The sequence below is a fragment of the Amaranthus tricolor genome, chromosome 2 (assembly GCF_026212465.1).
Source record: "Amaranthus tricolor cultivar Red isolate AtriRed21 chromosome 2, ASM2621246v1, whole genome shotgun sequence".
In the NCBI taxonomy this organism is placed as follows: domain Eukaryota; kingdom Viridiplantae; phylum Streptophyta; class Magnoliopsida; order Caryophyllales; family Amaranthaceae; genus Amaranthus; species Amaranthus tricolor.
Genome location: NC_080048.1, coordinates 37128415 through 37145322, shown reverse-complemented (window position 1 = coordinate 37145322; position 16908 = coordinate 37128415). Strand labels below are relative to the sequence as shown.

General features: G+C 35.4%; 5 protein-coding genes across 5 annotated transcripts; 3 read left to right on the top strand and 2 right to left on the bottom strand.

Moving 5' to 3' along the window:
- Nucleotides 1-371: 371 nt before the first annotated feature.
- Nucleotides 372-1523, top strand: LOC130805916 (uncharacterized). The gene has a single exon (XM_057670754.1). The coding sequence runs from the start codon at nucleotides 570-572 to the stop codon at nucleotides 1404-1406; it is 837 nt and encodes a 278-aa protein (XP_057526737.1). The 5' UTR covers nucleotides 372-569; the 3' UTR covers nucleotides 1407-1523.
- Nucleotides 1524-6704: 5181 nt separating this feature from the next.
- LOC130805783 (acyltransferase GLAUCE-like) lies at nucleotides 6705-9938 on the top strand. Its single transcript, XM_057670569.1, has 2 exons — nucleotides 6705-7151; nucleotides 8580-9938. The coding sequence occupies exons 1-2, from the start codon at nucleotides 6705-6707 to the stop codon at nucleotides 9636-9638; spliced, it is 1506 nt and encodes a 501-aa protein (XP_057526552.1). The 3' UTR covers nucleotides 9639-9938.
- Nucleotides 9939-10299: 361 nt separating this feature from the next.
- Nucleotides 10300-13882, top strand: LOC130805782 (PKS-NRPS hybrid synthetase cheA-like). The gene is made up of 4 exons (XM_057670568.1): nucleotides 10300-10564; nucleotides 10947-11898; nucleotides 11981-13045; nucleotides 13123-13882. Exons 1-4 carry the CDS (start codon nucleotides 10532-10534, stop codon nucleotides 13794-13796), a joined length of 2724 nt encoding a protein of 907 aa, XP_057526551.1. The 5' UTR covers nucleotides 10300-10531; the 3' UTR covers nucleotides 13797-13882.
- LOC130806830 (uncharacterized) lies at nucleotides 13873-14754 on the bottom strand. The gene is made up of 3 exons (XM_057672048.1): nucleotides 14637-14754; nucleotides 14130-14549; nucleotides 13873-14053 (listed from the first exon to the last, which is right to left on the bottom strand). Exons 1-3 carry the CDS (start codon nucleotides 14742-14744, stop codon nucleotides 13898-13900), a joined length of 684 nt encoding a protein of 227 aa, XP_057528031.1. The 5' UTR covers nucleotides 14745-14754; the 3' UTR covers nucleotides 13873-13897.
- A 229-nt stretch (nucleotides 14755-14983) lies between these two features.
- LOC130805781 (uncharacterized) lies at nucleotides 14984-16655 on the bottom strand. The gene is made up of 3 exons (XM_057670567.1): nucleotides 16572-16655; nucleotides 15325-16010; nucleotides 14984-15137 (listed from the first exon to the last, which is right to left on the bottom strand). Exons 2-3 carry the CDS (start codon nucleotides 16005-16007, stop codon nucleotides 14984-14986), a joined length of 837 nt encoding a protein of 278 aa, XP_057526550.1. The 5' UTR covers nucleotides 16008-16010; nucleotides 16572-16655.
- Between the last annotated feature and the right edge of the window lie 253 nt (nucleotides 16656-16908).

Below are 16908 nucleotides of genomic sequence, written 5' to 3'. Positions count from 1 at the left end.
AATTAAACGAGAATCGAATTTAAAATTTTATTTAACGAAAGTGGTACGTGCTCCAATCGCCACAAAATCTCTATATACATTAAAGTATAAAGTATATAGTTAAATGAGATATTATCTAATTCGTTTTAATGTGAAGATTAGTAATATCATTATACACAATTTATTATGGATTGAGTAGTTGTGCATTTGACAAAAGTATAAAAAGCAAGTAGCAAGTCTTGTATGAGACCGTCTCAATGTGAGATGAACCCATACAAACAGTTTAAAGTTAAACTTATAAAATAGTTAACTAAATAAAAATAATTTTTTTAATTAAATTTTAATAAATTAAAAATTAGATCTAACTCATATTTATAAAAAATGTGTCATAAGGCAAATAAGACATTCACTAAGTGAAAGGAGTATTCTATACAATTTCTCTATGGCCATGATTCATCCACATCAATCCAACATTTCAAAACAAAAACTTCATAAATTATCTACCCACTACAAAAATTAAAAGACCAAACCCAAGAACATCATCATCTTCTTCATCATCATCATCCATCATCAATCATTAATCATCAAAAATGTTGATAGAATCAATCAAATATTGGTTAGTAAATCACTCAACAATCTCAAATTTCCAATGGAATCCCCAAACAACACCATTTTCTTCTCCCCAATTCCTCAGCTTCACCATCCTTTCATATCTCTTCCTCACTTTCCTCCTCTCTCACTCCTCTCTCCCCCCTCTTCCTCCCCTTCTCCTCCGCTCAATCTCAGCCCTCCATAATCTCATCATCCTCCTCCTCTCCCTCACAATGGCCGTTGGATGCACTCTCTCCACCCTATCCCAAACACCTTCACCACACTGGATCTTCTGTTTCCCAGCCAATCAAACTCCGCCACGTGGACCCGTCTTCTTCTGGGCTTACATCTTCTACTTATCCAAAATCCTTGAATTCATAGACACACTGCTTATCATCCTCAGTAAAAGCATCAAACGGCTCTCGTTCTTACACGTGTACCACCACTCAATGGTTCTGATTATGTGCTACATTTGGCTTTACACGTCACAATCATTGTTCCCAATTGCGTTGGTGACGAATACGAGTGTACATACTGTGATGTATGGGTATTATTTCATGTGCGCGGTTGGGATTCGTCCGTCATGGAAGAGATTGGTGACCGACTGTCAGATTATACAGTTTGTATTTAGTTTTTGTATTTCTGGGGTTATGTTGTATTACCATTTTAGTGGTACAAAATGTTCTGGGTTTTTGGGTTGGTGTTTTAATGCGGTTTTTAATGCCTCACTTTTGTATTTATTTATTAATTTTCATTCTCAAACTTATAAAAAGAAAAAGGAATTGAAAATGGGTATGGAAGATAATAAGGATAAGGTTAGGGATAAGATTTTGTAATTCTCTCAACTTTCTTTGTTGATTTTCTTGTTTGTAAGAATTTGCATTACAATGCAAATTGTTTTCTTACGCTCCTAATTTTTGCTAAGTTGTATATGAGGTTTGCAATTAAGAATCTATATTTTATAATACTTGCATTATTTTGATTTCACAAAATATTAATGAAATGATAGCTTGATAATAAATAATCATTATTGTCCCAAATAATGATTAAAGTGTAAACGTTAATTAAGTACTCCCTTCGACTCATTAGAATTACAATATTTATTCTTAGATACTCTCATATAAATTGTGTAGAAAATCAAATATAACAATTATAATGAAACAGAGACAATATACTTTTATTATACACTTAGAGGCGCTAAGACTGTTTGCGCCACCCTTTCCCTTCTTGAGGGGCCAAGACTGTTTGAGGCGCTAAGTCAAAGCTTAATTTTTGTCTAATCAAAAGTTAAGTGGGGTTGAATATTACACTTTAAATAATGGGTGATTGATATTTAAATTTGTGACCTCTTACTATATTGATTTTTTATACCATGTTAAAGAATAAATTAAACTAAAAACTAAAATTAATGGTTAAAGTGTCGGAATAGTATATACTCCCTCCAATTCATTACTATGTCATATTTGCTTTATGTACTCTATACAATGCTTATTTAATCCTTAATATCTCTAATTGTGCATTACTAGTGAATTAGAGGGATACATTCTAATAGAAAGAAATAAACTCAATAGCCCCTAAATTATATCAAATTCATATTGGTCAAGGACTAATAAAAAAGTGTTGTGTTCCTATGAATTTAACTTACCAAAAGCTACTATCATTTATAGATATTACTCCCTCCTATTCAGTTTATGTGTCCCATTTCCTTTTATGGTCAAGTCACCTTAATTGTCCCATTTTTATTTTTGGTATGGATTTTTGACTTTTATGCCCTTAGTAATTTTATCCTATTTTCAATTATACCCTCTATTACCCATACTAATTTTCCTCCCTTCTAATTAATCAACATATCTAAATCCTAATTAACATACCCACCCATTTAAACACTCCCTCCCTTTTTAACCCTAAAACCCTACCCATCCCCATTCCCCTTGTTGTTTTCGTATTCTACTCGTTTAAGAACCCTAATTCTGGGTTGAAGCTTCACCTTCTTCCTTAAGTTCTTTCGTGTTGTTCTCTGATAACTCTTATTCTGGGTTGAAGTTTCACCTTCTTCCTTAATTTCTTTCGTGTTGTTCTCTGATAACCCTAATTCTGGGTTGAAGCTTCACCGTCTTCCTTAATTTCTTTCGTGTTGTTCTCTGATAACCCTAGATCTGGGTTGAAGCTTCACCGTTTTCCTTAATTTCTTTCGTGTTGTTCTCTGATAACCCTAGATCTAGGTTGAAGCTTCACCTTATTCCTTAATTTCTTTCATGTTGTTCTCATGGCAAACTCCAGTTCACCTTTTAAATCCCCCCTGAAGAACCCTAACTCGACAATCAACTCACCCATGAAAAACCCTAACTTGCGTACTTCTTTACTTCTGAGAATCCCCAAATCCCCTTACAAATTGCCTTCTAAGATAGAGTTTAAGGGTTCGATGATGGAAACCCTAGATCTGGACTAAAATCGTTTGAGGAAGAGTCTTTTGATTACTATGATGACTCAAATTCTGTTGAGACTGATCCTAAGTGGGGAAGAGAACTTGACTCTGAAGGTGAACCCATTTACACACCTGAGCCTGATATGTATCCTGATCGTGAATATTCTTCCATTGATGCTGTTTTTTCGAATACTGATTGTGAAGAAGAAGATTGGCTTGATAAGCTTGGTCCTTTCTCAAGTGAGTTTTTGTTCGTGTTGGTGCATGTTGATTTTGACTGATGATGATTTTTAATTTAAATGTTTTTGTATGCATTTTATTTCATTGCTCTGTGATTTGTAAGTGAGAGCATTTTTTAGCCACCATAAAATCGAACAAACGGGGTTTGGATTGTTTTCCAACGTTTTAAGCACAAAGATGTTCGATTTTCCACTCAATGATTTCAAAAAATTAAATAAGTTTACCTGAGAGTCTTAAAACAACCAATTTTTTCATTAATGAATATTTGAATACAAATGTTTCATTGAAAACAACATAAAATTTTTGTTGTTTGCATCTGAAACATCCCATGTTAAAGATCCCAAAAATACGTCCAAAGTTAAAAGGAATTTACATTTGAAACATGTTGCTGTGTTGGTTAAGGTTGTGTTGGCTGTTGTTCTGTGTTGTTGTTGATTTACTGTGTGTCCCAAAAAATTATGTTGGTTGCTGTTCTGTTGTTCATATGCTGGTTTCTGTTTCTCCTGTTGAAATTGGTTGTTGCTGTTTTCTGATAATTCTACATTCCAATCCCCTTGATCAATCCCCCTGCATAGCCAATCAGTTCCACAAGCTGATTCATTTTATCTGTACTTAGCTTTGTGAATAAATGTTGAAGTGAATCAACAACCAGTTGTTTTTCAATACTTAGGTAATCTGGTAAAGTCCCTTCCCTTGCTGCCTTTGTTTTGTTCATGTGAGGAATGTGATAGTCAAATCCCCCTTATCTTTTCATGACCTCTATCATACAAGCTTGTAAAGTGATGAATACAAACCTTAAACATTGTGGACTTAGATTCTGAAATGCATTATTGACAACCCTAACTAATTTTGTTACATTGTAAGCAGCTTTTTGATATTGCAAATCTTGAATTGATCTAAAAAAACCTAGATCTAGTACGTTCATGTCAGGGGAATTTGGAGGTTGTTGCACTAATTACATATAAAATCCACCTTTCATTGCCTCTTCTAAAAATTCTCTGTCATTATGTGTTATATGTGGTTTGGCATTGTCTTGTTGAATGTAAATATGCTTTAAGAATCCTTCAGGCCATTTTGCTCTTATGGTTGGCTGCACATTTTTTATAAGTATTGCTCTAATATGCTCTTTCGTGATTGATTGTATTGGTTTTGTTTCCAACTCCCCCCTTTTCCTGTTCTTGGAGCTTCTTTTTGTGGCTCCTGTGTAATAAATGGCCAAATGCCTATCTTACCATCAAAAAAACATCACCATCAGTTGTAAATATTGGCTTTGCAACAGCACACATAAACATGATTTTTGGAATGAACCTCTTTGATTGACACTCTCTATGTGGTTCTACTTCACCCGGAGCTAGATAATAACTTTATGTCTCTCGGGTTAGATAGAAGTGTTTTTCATCTATGTGAACAACGTTAGTATATGGCTTAAACTTGAATGCATCATTTTGTTCATCATATTCACATTTAGATAATGCAAAGCTTAACCTGTGTAACTTGTGGTTTTCATTCAAAGTCGGTTTGATTGCGTTTGTGTGCTTTCTTATGACCTTAAACTTTTCTTCATCGAATTTGATTTTGTTTGCTGCTTCTCTGCCCACTCTCTTGCTGTTGAGGTTAATCACTGTGTTGTTATTTCTGATCTGCTTCTTCACTTCACTCCACAAACGTGTGATTGTTTTCCTACACACTTGAAACTCAGTCGCAAGTGCATTGATTGTGCCTAGCACTGGTTTGCCCTTCTTATTTAATGCAGACAACAGCTTCTGCATTATTTGTGTTCTTTGTTATGTACTTAAGTTTTTTGAAGGAGCCATTTTTTTAGATGAATGTGTAATAAATGACCATTGTCATTGTCTATTTATTGTTTCTGTTTTTTCATGTAATGATTGATTTTTTTTGTTGTTTTACAATTTATTTTTGGCGCCTAATACCCATTAATCTCAATTTATGCCCCTCCTAGTTTGATTGCTGTGTGCTTTGAAATTTTGGTTGAATTAATGGCGCCAGACACCAATTTTCTTTTATTGCACTGGTGGCAGTTTCTGATTTCCTTACTTTTGGACATTTTAATTTGGGGTTTCAAATAAATATGGGTAATGTGATGAATTTTTTCAATTTGAAAATTTGGTTGTTTATAATTTGGTGGCTATTTAAGAAATTATTAATGCGTCATTTTTGATAATTTGGAAAATCTGAAGTCAATGATCGCAAAAAAAATTGCACTTACATGATCAGTAACGACTGCAACTACACTGAAGCTGTTGAAGAATTGAGAAGGCTATCTGAGATACCGTAACTGATGTATTTAATTTTCTTTAGTACTTTTGAGAAATTTATGTAATTTCCAAAAATTATTGTAAACGTAGGATTTAATTATGTAATTTCGGACGTAATTAGATGATCGATGTAATTTTGGCCGTGCACTGAAAAAAAATTTCAACCTTTTGGTGCCAAAAAATCAGCTTTTAAATTGGGCTAGAAAGTGCTTGAAATTGGTGGGAATCAATAATTCCTTAATCCTTACAATTAAAAACCCATAATACCACTCTCTTTCCTACCCTTAGGGTCCCATTTTGACTCTCCTTAAAATCCGTGAAAAGTCAAATTGGACTCCTAAGCTGAATAGGAGGGAATATTTGCCAAAGAAACAGAGTTTGATTAGAGGACTAACATCTACCACAGGTCCTGGATCGTCATTAAGAATTATTGAACCCTAGGCGAATTATTAACTATAAGTCTATATTAACAAAAAATCTAAAATAAAATTTTTAAAAAAGAACCATCTGGATATATAATTTCTAAAAGTAAATTTTTCTATTTGATATTATTTGAAAAAAAAAAGAATTTGATTAGGAAAATGATCTCTACTATAGGTCCAAAAATTCCATATAGGTAGTTAGGTGGAAGTATAGGTCAAGGAATATTACAATCCAACTTTGATGCACACCAACGTGGTCGATCCTAGTTCAACTCATTGTCATACATATAATTCATTTAATTATAACCTTCTACGAATAAATAACTTAAAAATTCATAGTTTGCTCAATATATAAAAAATTTTTTTATATATAAAATGTCCTAGAAAAATATCATACTACTACTATATATGTTGTAAAAATTTAGTAATAAAATGTTTGATCATTATAAATGCATATATATATATATATATATTTATGTATAATTTGTCATGCCATAAGTGTTGATGAATCATCTATACCCATTAAAATAGATAGAAATAACTACTTCATTCCCATAATATAGGATCCATGAATCATGAATGCTATTATTTTTAAAATCATATACTTATATCATGCATTAATTTCTTCACCAATCTTTTCTCCAATATTTTAGACATTATTTTTGTTATAATCACATGATCATATACATAAATTTATATATAAATATATGAACCTTTAGCTAATTAAATTTCATAACTAAATTAAAATTACGTAAAATTTAATATATAATTATGGAGCCCACTATGATAGTAAGTGATGAAGATATAGAAAAAGAAAAAGTAGTAACATTAATATCTCCCAAACATCCATTTCCTCATAAAATGTTTTTATCAAATATTGATCAAGCAGTGAGTTTTCCAGTTGAAACTTTATTTTTCTTTCAAGTTGAAAAAGAAAAAAAATTATTAACGTGTGATATAAATGAAAGAATTAAGAAGGCAATATGTGAACTTCTTATTCCATATTATTTTATGGCTGGTAGACTTTATTTTAATTCTGAAAATAAAAGGTTAGAAATATTATGTAATAATGCTGGAGTTTTATTTGTGGGTGCAAAATCAAAACTTGAATTGGTTGATCTTGGAAATCTTTCTCTTCCTAATGCTTCTTTTGGTCATTTTATTCATCGTCAAGCTTTGTATAAGGGTTTGGATGAAACTAGCTTGTTGACTATCCAGGTATGTATGCTTTATTTTGCTTCACCTTTAATAATGTTGTTAATCATATGTTGGGCCCACTGGACATTAGTATGATACTAACCGCCTTGGTTTTAACCGCACGAATTTGTTTTAGGACATTTTTCCCAAATATAAATTCTTGTATCAGACGGTCTTATCGTGAAACGTACGCTTTATGAGCTTTTTGTTTTAAGTTTGTCTCACTGTGACACGATCTCATATAAGACGGGCTGTTTTTCCAAAAGCCTCCTACTAATTCGAGTGGAGGTTACTAAGATAACTCTTAATTCCATATTTTGAGTTGTATACCAAAAACCTCCTCGAAAGTGGAGGCTACAATCATTAGCGTAAACTTTTGATTGAGGTGGTTAGTTGTCATAGTGTTAGCATAGCGGGTGATGAGTAAATGTGTTATACCCATAGTTTAGCCCAAATAACACTTGTGTTAAGTGACATGATGGAGTAATAGAGTATGAGCGTGTTTAGCAAATGAATTTTTAATTGACTTTTTAGTTATCTCTAGGCTTTTTAGTTTTTCAAACAGCCAAATAATATTGTTTGCCAATTGGCTTTGAAGCCAATTGAGAATTTGGCTTGTTATAAGCAAAATAAATAAGCCAATGAGTAGCTTTATTGACTTTTGGGTTTTAGCTCGATTTTTACTTTATTAAACAGTCAACAAATATCAACTTATTTTTACCAAATATCTTCATAACAACTATTTAAATAGTTAGTTTGACAGATCACAAAACAACCAATAACAATTTGCCAAACATATTCTATTTAACATACTCTAGGGCTACAATTATCACGTTTAACTTTTGGTTGTGTAAGTTCGTTAGCAATTAGTATATGAATAATTTCACAAAATGAAAAAAAGCTTCACTAGTTTAGCCTAATATTTACATTTAAAGTTTTATAAAAAAATTTTGTGTTAGAATTTGATTTTTCATATATTTAAGCTTAATAAACTAAAGTAAAATGACTTATTAAATCATTCACACTTCTTATCTATGTCAAATTGCATATGATGTTTGTTACAAAGCATCAATCGGAAACATCTTTTTTGTTATTGTAATCACTAATAACCAGATGGATACGATTGCGTACATTCAACCCCCAAACCCACCCTAGATGGAGTCAGTTAATATGATTTGAATATAATAACGTAAAAAAGCACATGATGTTTGCTACAATATATCAACCGAAAACAACTTATTTGTTAATGTTATCACTTATAACCAGTTGAGTAAGGTTGCATACATCCGACTTCAAACCCCATCTTAGGTGGAGTCGGTTAATAGCATTGAATATAATAAGGTAAAAAAGAGTCATCGTCATCATTCTAGTGTATCCCGCTCATAGGAAACTACGATTAGAGTCTGGGGAGTTAATTGTTAATTATTTTCAAAATCTTATATTTAACAGGTAACAAGATTCAAGTGTGGAGGATTTGCAGTTGGATTCCTAACAAACCATGTAACCCTAGATGGAAAAGCAGCTAGTCACATGTTCCTTAATCTTGCTTCAATATGTAAAGATGGTACCTTAAAAATCCCATCTTTATACCTTGATAGAACCTTTATCAAAGCTAGAAATCCCCCAATTGTAACCTTTCCCCATCAAGAATACATAATGTTACCCAAAATTTCTTCTATACCAACTACATTTACCACTTCATTTGAATCATCCCCATCCCCATTAATCTTCAAAAAAAAATATTCCCAAAAACTTTTTAATTTTAATAAAAAAATGATAAATACCCTTAAATCTAAAACACCCACAAAGTGTTCTACCTTCGAAGTTTTAGTAGCCCATATTTGGAAACAAAGAACAAAAGTTATGTTCAATGATTTAGAACAAGTTTCAACTGTATTGTTTGCTGTTGATATTAGGTCAAAAATTTCACCCCCTTTACAAGATGGGTTTGTGGGAAATGCTGTAATTACTGCATTTGCAAGTTCAAAAGTGATGGATTTGATTGAAAATGATGTTTCATATGGTGTTGAATTGATAAAAAATGGTAAAGAAAGGGTTACACAAGAGTATGTGAGAAGTGTGATTGATTGGTTAGAGATTTATAAAGGAATTCCTGCTACACAAAATGGGAATTTTTATGTGTCAGCTTGGTGTAAACTTCCGTTTGGGGATCTTGATTTTGGATTTGGGGTGCCACAACATGTGAGTCCTATTGTTGCTGGGAATGATGAGTTTGTGTTGTTGCTTTCTGAAGCAAATTCGAGGGGACAGATGGGTGAGGCAAATTCGAGGGAACAGATAGGTGAAGCAAATTCGAGGGGACAGATGGGTGAGGCAAACTCGAGGGAACAGATAGGTGAAGCAAACTCGAGGGGACAGATGGGTGAAGCAAACTCGAGGAGACAGATGGGTGATGAGCCATGTAAAGAACATGGGGGTGTTAATGCTTGGATAACCCTCGAGCCTGAGAAGATGGATCGATTTGAAAATTATATTTTTGATTTTTGATTTTTATGTTTTATTATGAGAAATGATGGATGTGCCGTTGGTTTATAAAGCAAACTCGAAGGAACAGATGAGTGTTGGACAATATAAAGAACAAGGTGGGGTTATTAATGCTTGGATATATAACCTTCGAGCTTGAAAAGATAGATCGATTTGAAAATAATATTTTTAATTTATGAATTATATACTTTATTTAATTGCGTTTTTTTATTTCCTTTGAAAAAATGATGTTTATTTATGTATTAATTCCAAATGTAAAACCTACATTATGAAATATATACTTCAAGGTTATTAATCATTTTCTTTCTTGTGTATGAATTAGATTTTAGAGAAATTGTTATTATCAAAATCAATGGTACATTGTCTTGATTGGAATTTTGAAATTGAAAAAATAATTGAGGGAATATAATTAAATACAAGAACATGAAATTAAAAGCAATACAAGATTATTAATGATTGACTATCCGTTAAAGTGTTACAAAACTACATCAAAGAATAAGAAAGTACTGAAAAGACGTAATTTAGATTGTTGGTGCATCGAGAATAAGTCTATGCCTCGAGAATGTATTGAGTGAGAGTATCTTCAAGGGAATTATTATTTGTCGCCACCTTTTTCATTTTATCGCCACCCCCCCTTCTAACAAAATTACCATATTACCCCTAGATTAAAAAAAATTACAAAAATGCCACTTAAGTTAAAAAATGTTTAAGAAATGTAAATGGCACTTAATAACATTGTTATCGCTTAATGACATTATTATCGGAATTATATATATATTGAATTTTCAGAGGCTTTATGGTAGTATATTCGAATTCAAACACGATACCTTCTCTCTAAAAACTCTCTAAAAACAATACGTAAAGTTAAACAAGCTAGAACTCTAGATCGAACATCAATGGCATACCAAGACGTGCATGATAACGATCCGGTAAGTAATTAATCGGTTCGATTTTTGCAAAAAAAAAAAAAAAAAAATAGGAACGTAGTCGCACAAACCAGTCGCACAAAACGTGCGACTGGTTCGTGCGACTGCTTCATAATTTTTTTTTTTTTTTTTTTTTTTTTGTATTTGAATAAAAAAATAAATAAATAAATAGAAGTCGCACAAAACGTTTTGTGCGACTTCTATTTATTTTTTTTTTAACTTCGAATTATAAAATTTATTTTGTTTAATTAAATTATTTTATTTTAATCTATTGTTGTGCTATAATAATGGTATTTTATTATAATTATTTTGTAGAAATAATTATTTTTTAAGTTATTATTATTTTGATATATTATGATAATGTTATTATAATTATTATTTGCAGGACTTTGAAAATTTAGGAGATAATATAGATTATTCTGATAGATTTGTTACCGATAGAGAATTTGATTCTGTAGATGATTTACATACTTGGGCTAATGAGATAGCACTAACAATTGGATTTCAATTTACACGTGCTTCATATAAAAAAAAAGAAGGGCGTTTTAGAGTGAGTCTGTACTTAAGATGTCACCGTTACGATAAAAGAAGTGTTGATTTGCATAACTTAGACAATGCTCCCCGACCAGGTTCCAAAAGTAGGGGTTGTGGGTGTAAATTTATGATTTTAGGAACTAGTCGTAACCCAAAGGAAAGACCTTGGACGGTTAGAGTGTTTCCTGGTGAAAAAGGAATACATAACCATCCGTTCTTCATGTACATAGATGGTCAAATAAGAGTAAATAGGATGACTGTGGATATCAGGCAGCACATACGAGATCTAAGTGCAACTGGCATGCAACCAGCATTTATAATGTCTTCAATTAGAAGAAATTTTCCTCGTTTTTATGCTAGTATGAATCAAATTTACAATGAGAGACAGTCAATGAGGAGAGAAGAGATGGATGGTAGGACTCCTCTTCAACACTGTCTGTATATGGCCACGGAGCATAATTATGTAGTTTGGAGGGACTTGGATAGTGAGGATCAGTTGACTAGATTATTGATTGCGAATCCAACTTCTATCCAGATGCTACGTTCGTGGCCCCATGTTGTGTTGATAGACACAACGTACAAAACGAATAAGCAAAAGTGGCCCCTTTGCGAAATCATTGGAATGACGCCAACGAATCATAATTTCTTGGTTGCATTATGTTTGATGCGAGATGAGGCGGCTGTGTCTTATTCTTGGGTGTTGGAGAGGTTGAGGGATATTTACGGGACAGTGCAGACGCCGGATGTAATCGTAACGGATCGGGATGAGGGTTTGTCTGCAGCTATTCATGCTGTCTTTCCAGGTAAACATGTTTTAATTATTAATTATCGTCGATCTATGTATTATATATTTCTGAATTAATTTTAAATTTATGTTTAATGCAGATGTACGACATCTATTATGCGTATGGCATATTGGCAATGACGTGGAGAACATGGTCGATAAATTGTGTGGCGGCAAGAAAAATCAACAGGGCCAGTTATTCAGGCAAACAAAATGGAACCCCTTGGTTAACAGTATGACGATCGCCGATTTTGAAAACAAATGGGAAGGGATTGTGTCCACTTGGTCGACTAGGAACCGGAGAGTCGTGCAATATTTGGCAGGAACATGGATTCCTCACAAAGAGAAATTTGTGCGTGCGTGGACGAATGATTGTTTGCACTTGGGTAACCAGACTACCAGTAGAGTTGAAAGTCAACACTCTTCCTTCAAGTACTACTTGGGTAGCGGTAATAGCTCATTCGATACGCTGTTTAAAAGGGCGCACGCACAAATTACGAATCAACAATCAAAAATAAGACAAGCTCTTGAGGAATCTAAGAATTCCATTTCAAGAACGTCGCGACTAAATTTTCTACGACCGTTGTATCGTCATGTTTCTATATTTGCCTTGGAACTATTGATGATGGAGCACAACTGGATGCTAACCCTGGGCAGTTGTCTTTTAGAAAAATGCGGTTGTGTCATTCAAAAAACCCACGGATTACCATGCGCGTGTTACTGTTACTTGTCTATCAGGTCTAATGGTGCTTTGTACTTGGACGATATACATCCGTTTTGGAAAACGTTAAAGTATTTAGATGCAAAAGAAGACGCAAACGAAGAAGTACGGCACGCAAACGCCGATGATAAAGAGTACTTTCAATCGTTGGTGGATGAAGTTTTAAAATCCGACCCCTCAGTACTACGACGCGTCTCTCAGGTACTTGAACATGAGCTGCACCCCGATGGTGACGACATACCTGAGCCCGAAGCAAGTCCACCGAGGAAAGGAAGACCAATGACAAGCAGAACCTTGAGGAGAAACAAAAGTGCGTTTGAGTACAGTAGATCGTCCTCAAGGGGTCGCGGATCAAGATCATCATCACGCGGGAGATCCAGTGGTAGATCAAGCAGCCGGTCGCATCAATCGTCAGTTGGAATTAACTTCAGTTTCAACTTATCAGGTACTCTTATTTCTTTTCATTTAATCTTATATGTTTTATATCAATATTGGCGTAATGATATATTGTTATTTATTCAGATGGTGCAGCAGGTCGTGATTTTTCACTTTTTCCGTGGCCAGATCACATTCCATTTATTCTTCCGCCATATCTGTTTGATTGGATTGATGTTATAGGTGACGGTAATTGTGGATTTAGAGCTATTGCCGCCACAGAGTTAGGGGGTGAGGAAGCATGGCCTCTGTTACGACGTGCAATGAGTTTGGAAATGGAAACGCATAGAGAACAATATGCACGCTTATATTTATCAGCAGATTCGGTGGAGGAAGCTATATTCAGAGTTGGTGCCCACAATAAAGGACCTGCTCCGTACGATCACTGGTTGGAAGCGACAACACTGTATTCTGCAGCAACATTTTTAAACATAGCAATTGCGTATTATGGCTCTGCGGATGGTCATCCAATGTACAATTGTTTAGTGCTTCCTTTAAGAAGAACAGGGGGAATGCATGGCGTAAATAAACTTATACATATTCTTTGGGTAAACGGGAATCATTATGTTCAGCTTTTAATGAACGATGATTCATCTCCACTGCCGCCAGTCCAACAAAATTGGAGAGCAGCTAACAATTCATGTGCAGATTTAGAAAGACAATATCGTAATAGGATATCACTTTGGAGTAGAATGTGCAACATACAACGACAACAGCATAATAACACCGCCGGAGACGCGGTGAATTTAGATTCTCCATAGTGTTTATATATAATTCAATTGTTCAAACGATTAAAAAGTTGTTCATACATAAAGATTAAATACAACAATTGTTCATGCATTACAAAACAGGTAAATGTCTATTAGGGGCTGCGCCCTCTACACTCTTGCCATTCGGAAAACAACTCTCTAAGATCCTCTAAATACATATCAGCAGCATCTCTTTCCCGAGGCGTCATTTGAGCAATAGCTGGCATCCTGAGCAATGGTGCAAGTCGAGTTGGAAATTCAGCAGCAAACTGTAAAACCAGACAATTGCAAAGTCAATACATGTTATGAAACATAAAAATAAAATACATAATTAGGAATACTAACATATTCGACTCTGTTATCAGCAGCACCAAACGCAGCAGCAGGTCCTTCACCTGGGATGAGAAAACAGTGGGAAGACACTCTAAACCAGTCCACGTAATCCGGGGCAGCCTCTGATGGAACCGATGCGCGACGCTGTGCCTGCTCCACTACGCGGGCACAGTAAGGGAACCTACTCCACATCTCCGTAAACATACAGGAAGAAGCGAATGTAACTGAGTAGGAGCCCTGTGCTGGTCGCAGAGCTTGGGTAGGTCTCAGCGGAGCCGGGGGAATCTCCTGTGCAAAACCGAGCTGCCTCACTGTCCTCTCAGGCAAATAGACCTCCACGATATCGAAACAGGTGATACCACCGATATACGAGGTACGTGGGTGCTCGTTCAATAAAGACCTATCATAAGTCAAGTACGGAGTCCACTCCACCTGCTCACAATGAATATAATACATAATCAACATAACATCTCTGCCCTTGACAAGTTAAACAATTAAGTTTGAAGTCATGTACAAAACCTGTGCCTCTGTCATGGCATCCAGTATGCTCCTACAGTCTATCAGTCTGCTCAGCTCGCGGATTGGCTTCGGCGGGGACCACATCTCTGCCCTTGTCTTGTTCGGCATGTCAGCTTGACGCGGATGGGTGCGGAAGGCTGGGAAGTACTCGTAAATCCATGTCTGCAACAGTGTCAGGCAACCAGCAATAGTCTTGCACCCAGTCCTTGTCGCCATACCCAGTTGGCGATACATGTGAGCAAGCGTCACTGCACCCCAAGCAATATCAGCCTCATCAGCGGTAACAGTAACAACAGGGTGAGGACGCATCCCGACTCTAGTCTTATCCACGAGCAACGTGGAACCTACTATAGCCATGTAGTAGGCGGTACGTTGAGTATCCATAGACTGAGAACGGTGGCATAGCTGCAACAGTGCACCAACATTAATGCTGCCGCTTGTGAAGTGCCCCTTCGCACGCAGCTCCGACAATGGCATACCAAAAAGGCCGGCCAGGCCAAGCTGCCATTCATTATCAGACGGTTGCACGGGAAGTGAACCGTCAATGCCAATTCCCAAGATGCGTTGCACGTCGTGCAACATTATGGTCATCTCCCCCCACGGCATGTGGAAGGTGTTGGTGTCAGGCTGCCACCTTTCCACAAATGCCGTAATGAGAGCACTGTCGATGTGCTGGTGCATTATATACGGCAGCCGACCAAGGGGAGTACCAGGTAACACTCTGTACAATTCATCAGACATGTCCTGAAGTCTAATGATTGAGTCCAACGTTTTCTTCCGAGCACGACATTCCAAAATCGGAGGGGTGCGCTCCGATCCCTCAAATATAGCCTTTGCTACGTGCCCACCGTAGCTGGGTATTAAAGTAGTATCAACAGGGCCCCCGGGCTGGGCTGATGTGATTAACCAGTCCGTGTCCGCGGACTGCGATCGCCTCCTCCCCCGTGGAGCCGCATCCTCAGCCTGGCTTACTCCTGCCTGATCAGAAGTGCCACTCGAGCCCTGCCCTCTACTCTTGAACTTAACAGCATGGCCTCTTACGATCGTCCAATCAACAGGATGACATGCAGACTCATCCTGACCAAGAGACTCTTCCCGACTAAGAGACTCGTCGTAATCAGTATCATCGTCACCTGAGCCGACCGTATGACTATGTAGGCTACTTTGGCGCTCAAAGCGACTACGCACTTGCTCTAGGGTACTTGAACGTTGGGCCTGACTATGTATGGCCGCTTGTTCTTGCCTTGCTCGCCTTGCAGATCCCGTAACCCCCCTCTCATGGGGATCACCTCTCAGTAAAGTAGGCCTAGATCTATTGCCGCTTAATAAACCTCTAAAAAACCCTTTTCCTTTACCTTGATTTCCAGCCATTTACTAGAATTTTTATAATTTAAATTAAGACAACATTTTAAATTACTTAAAATCAAATAAATTAAAAACAAGCAACACGTAAAATATTTCACATTTACAAATAATTAAACAATTATTATATTCATAAATATTTAAACAACTCAAATTTAATAAATTAATTACACTAAACAAATTCATTACAATAAAAAAAAAAAAAAAAAAAAAAAAATTAAAACCGGTCGCACGAACCGGTCGCACAAAATGTGCGACTGTACAGTCGCACATTTTGTGCGACCGGTTCGTGCGACCGGTTTTAATTTTTGTTTTTTTCTTTTTCGAATACGTAAATCAATAACTACTTCTTACAACAACATTATCATAATACATATTATTACAACATTTACTAAATAACATTAACTAACAACAAACTCTTTCAAAAATTTTAAAAAAAAAAAAAAAAAAAAAAAATTTGGTTTTGGCCCAGTCGCACAAAACGTGCGACTGTACAGTCGCACGTTTTGTGCGACTGGGCCGAATCCAAAATTTTTTTTTTTTTTTGCTTCGATTGATTTAAAAAAAACTTACCTCGAATTTTTGTTGACGATTTCGATTCCAAAGTTTTAGCTCCGCTTAATTTTATGTGAAGAATTTGATTTTATGGAAGTGATGAAAGTGTTATTGAGTGGATTTGAAGTGTTTTTATATAAGATATAAGCTTAGTGGCATTTTCGTAATTTTTTAAATTTCAGGGGTAAAGTCGTAATTTCATTCATGGGGGTGGCGATAAAATGAAATTGGTGGCGACAAATAAGAAATGGGATCTTCAATGTGTAAAAGACCACCACGTCTCCAAAGGGTTACATTAATAAGAAATGAGATATGAAGAGAATAAATTATTAACATTTTAAAGTCACTAATTATA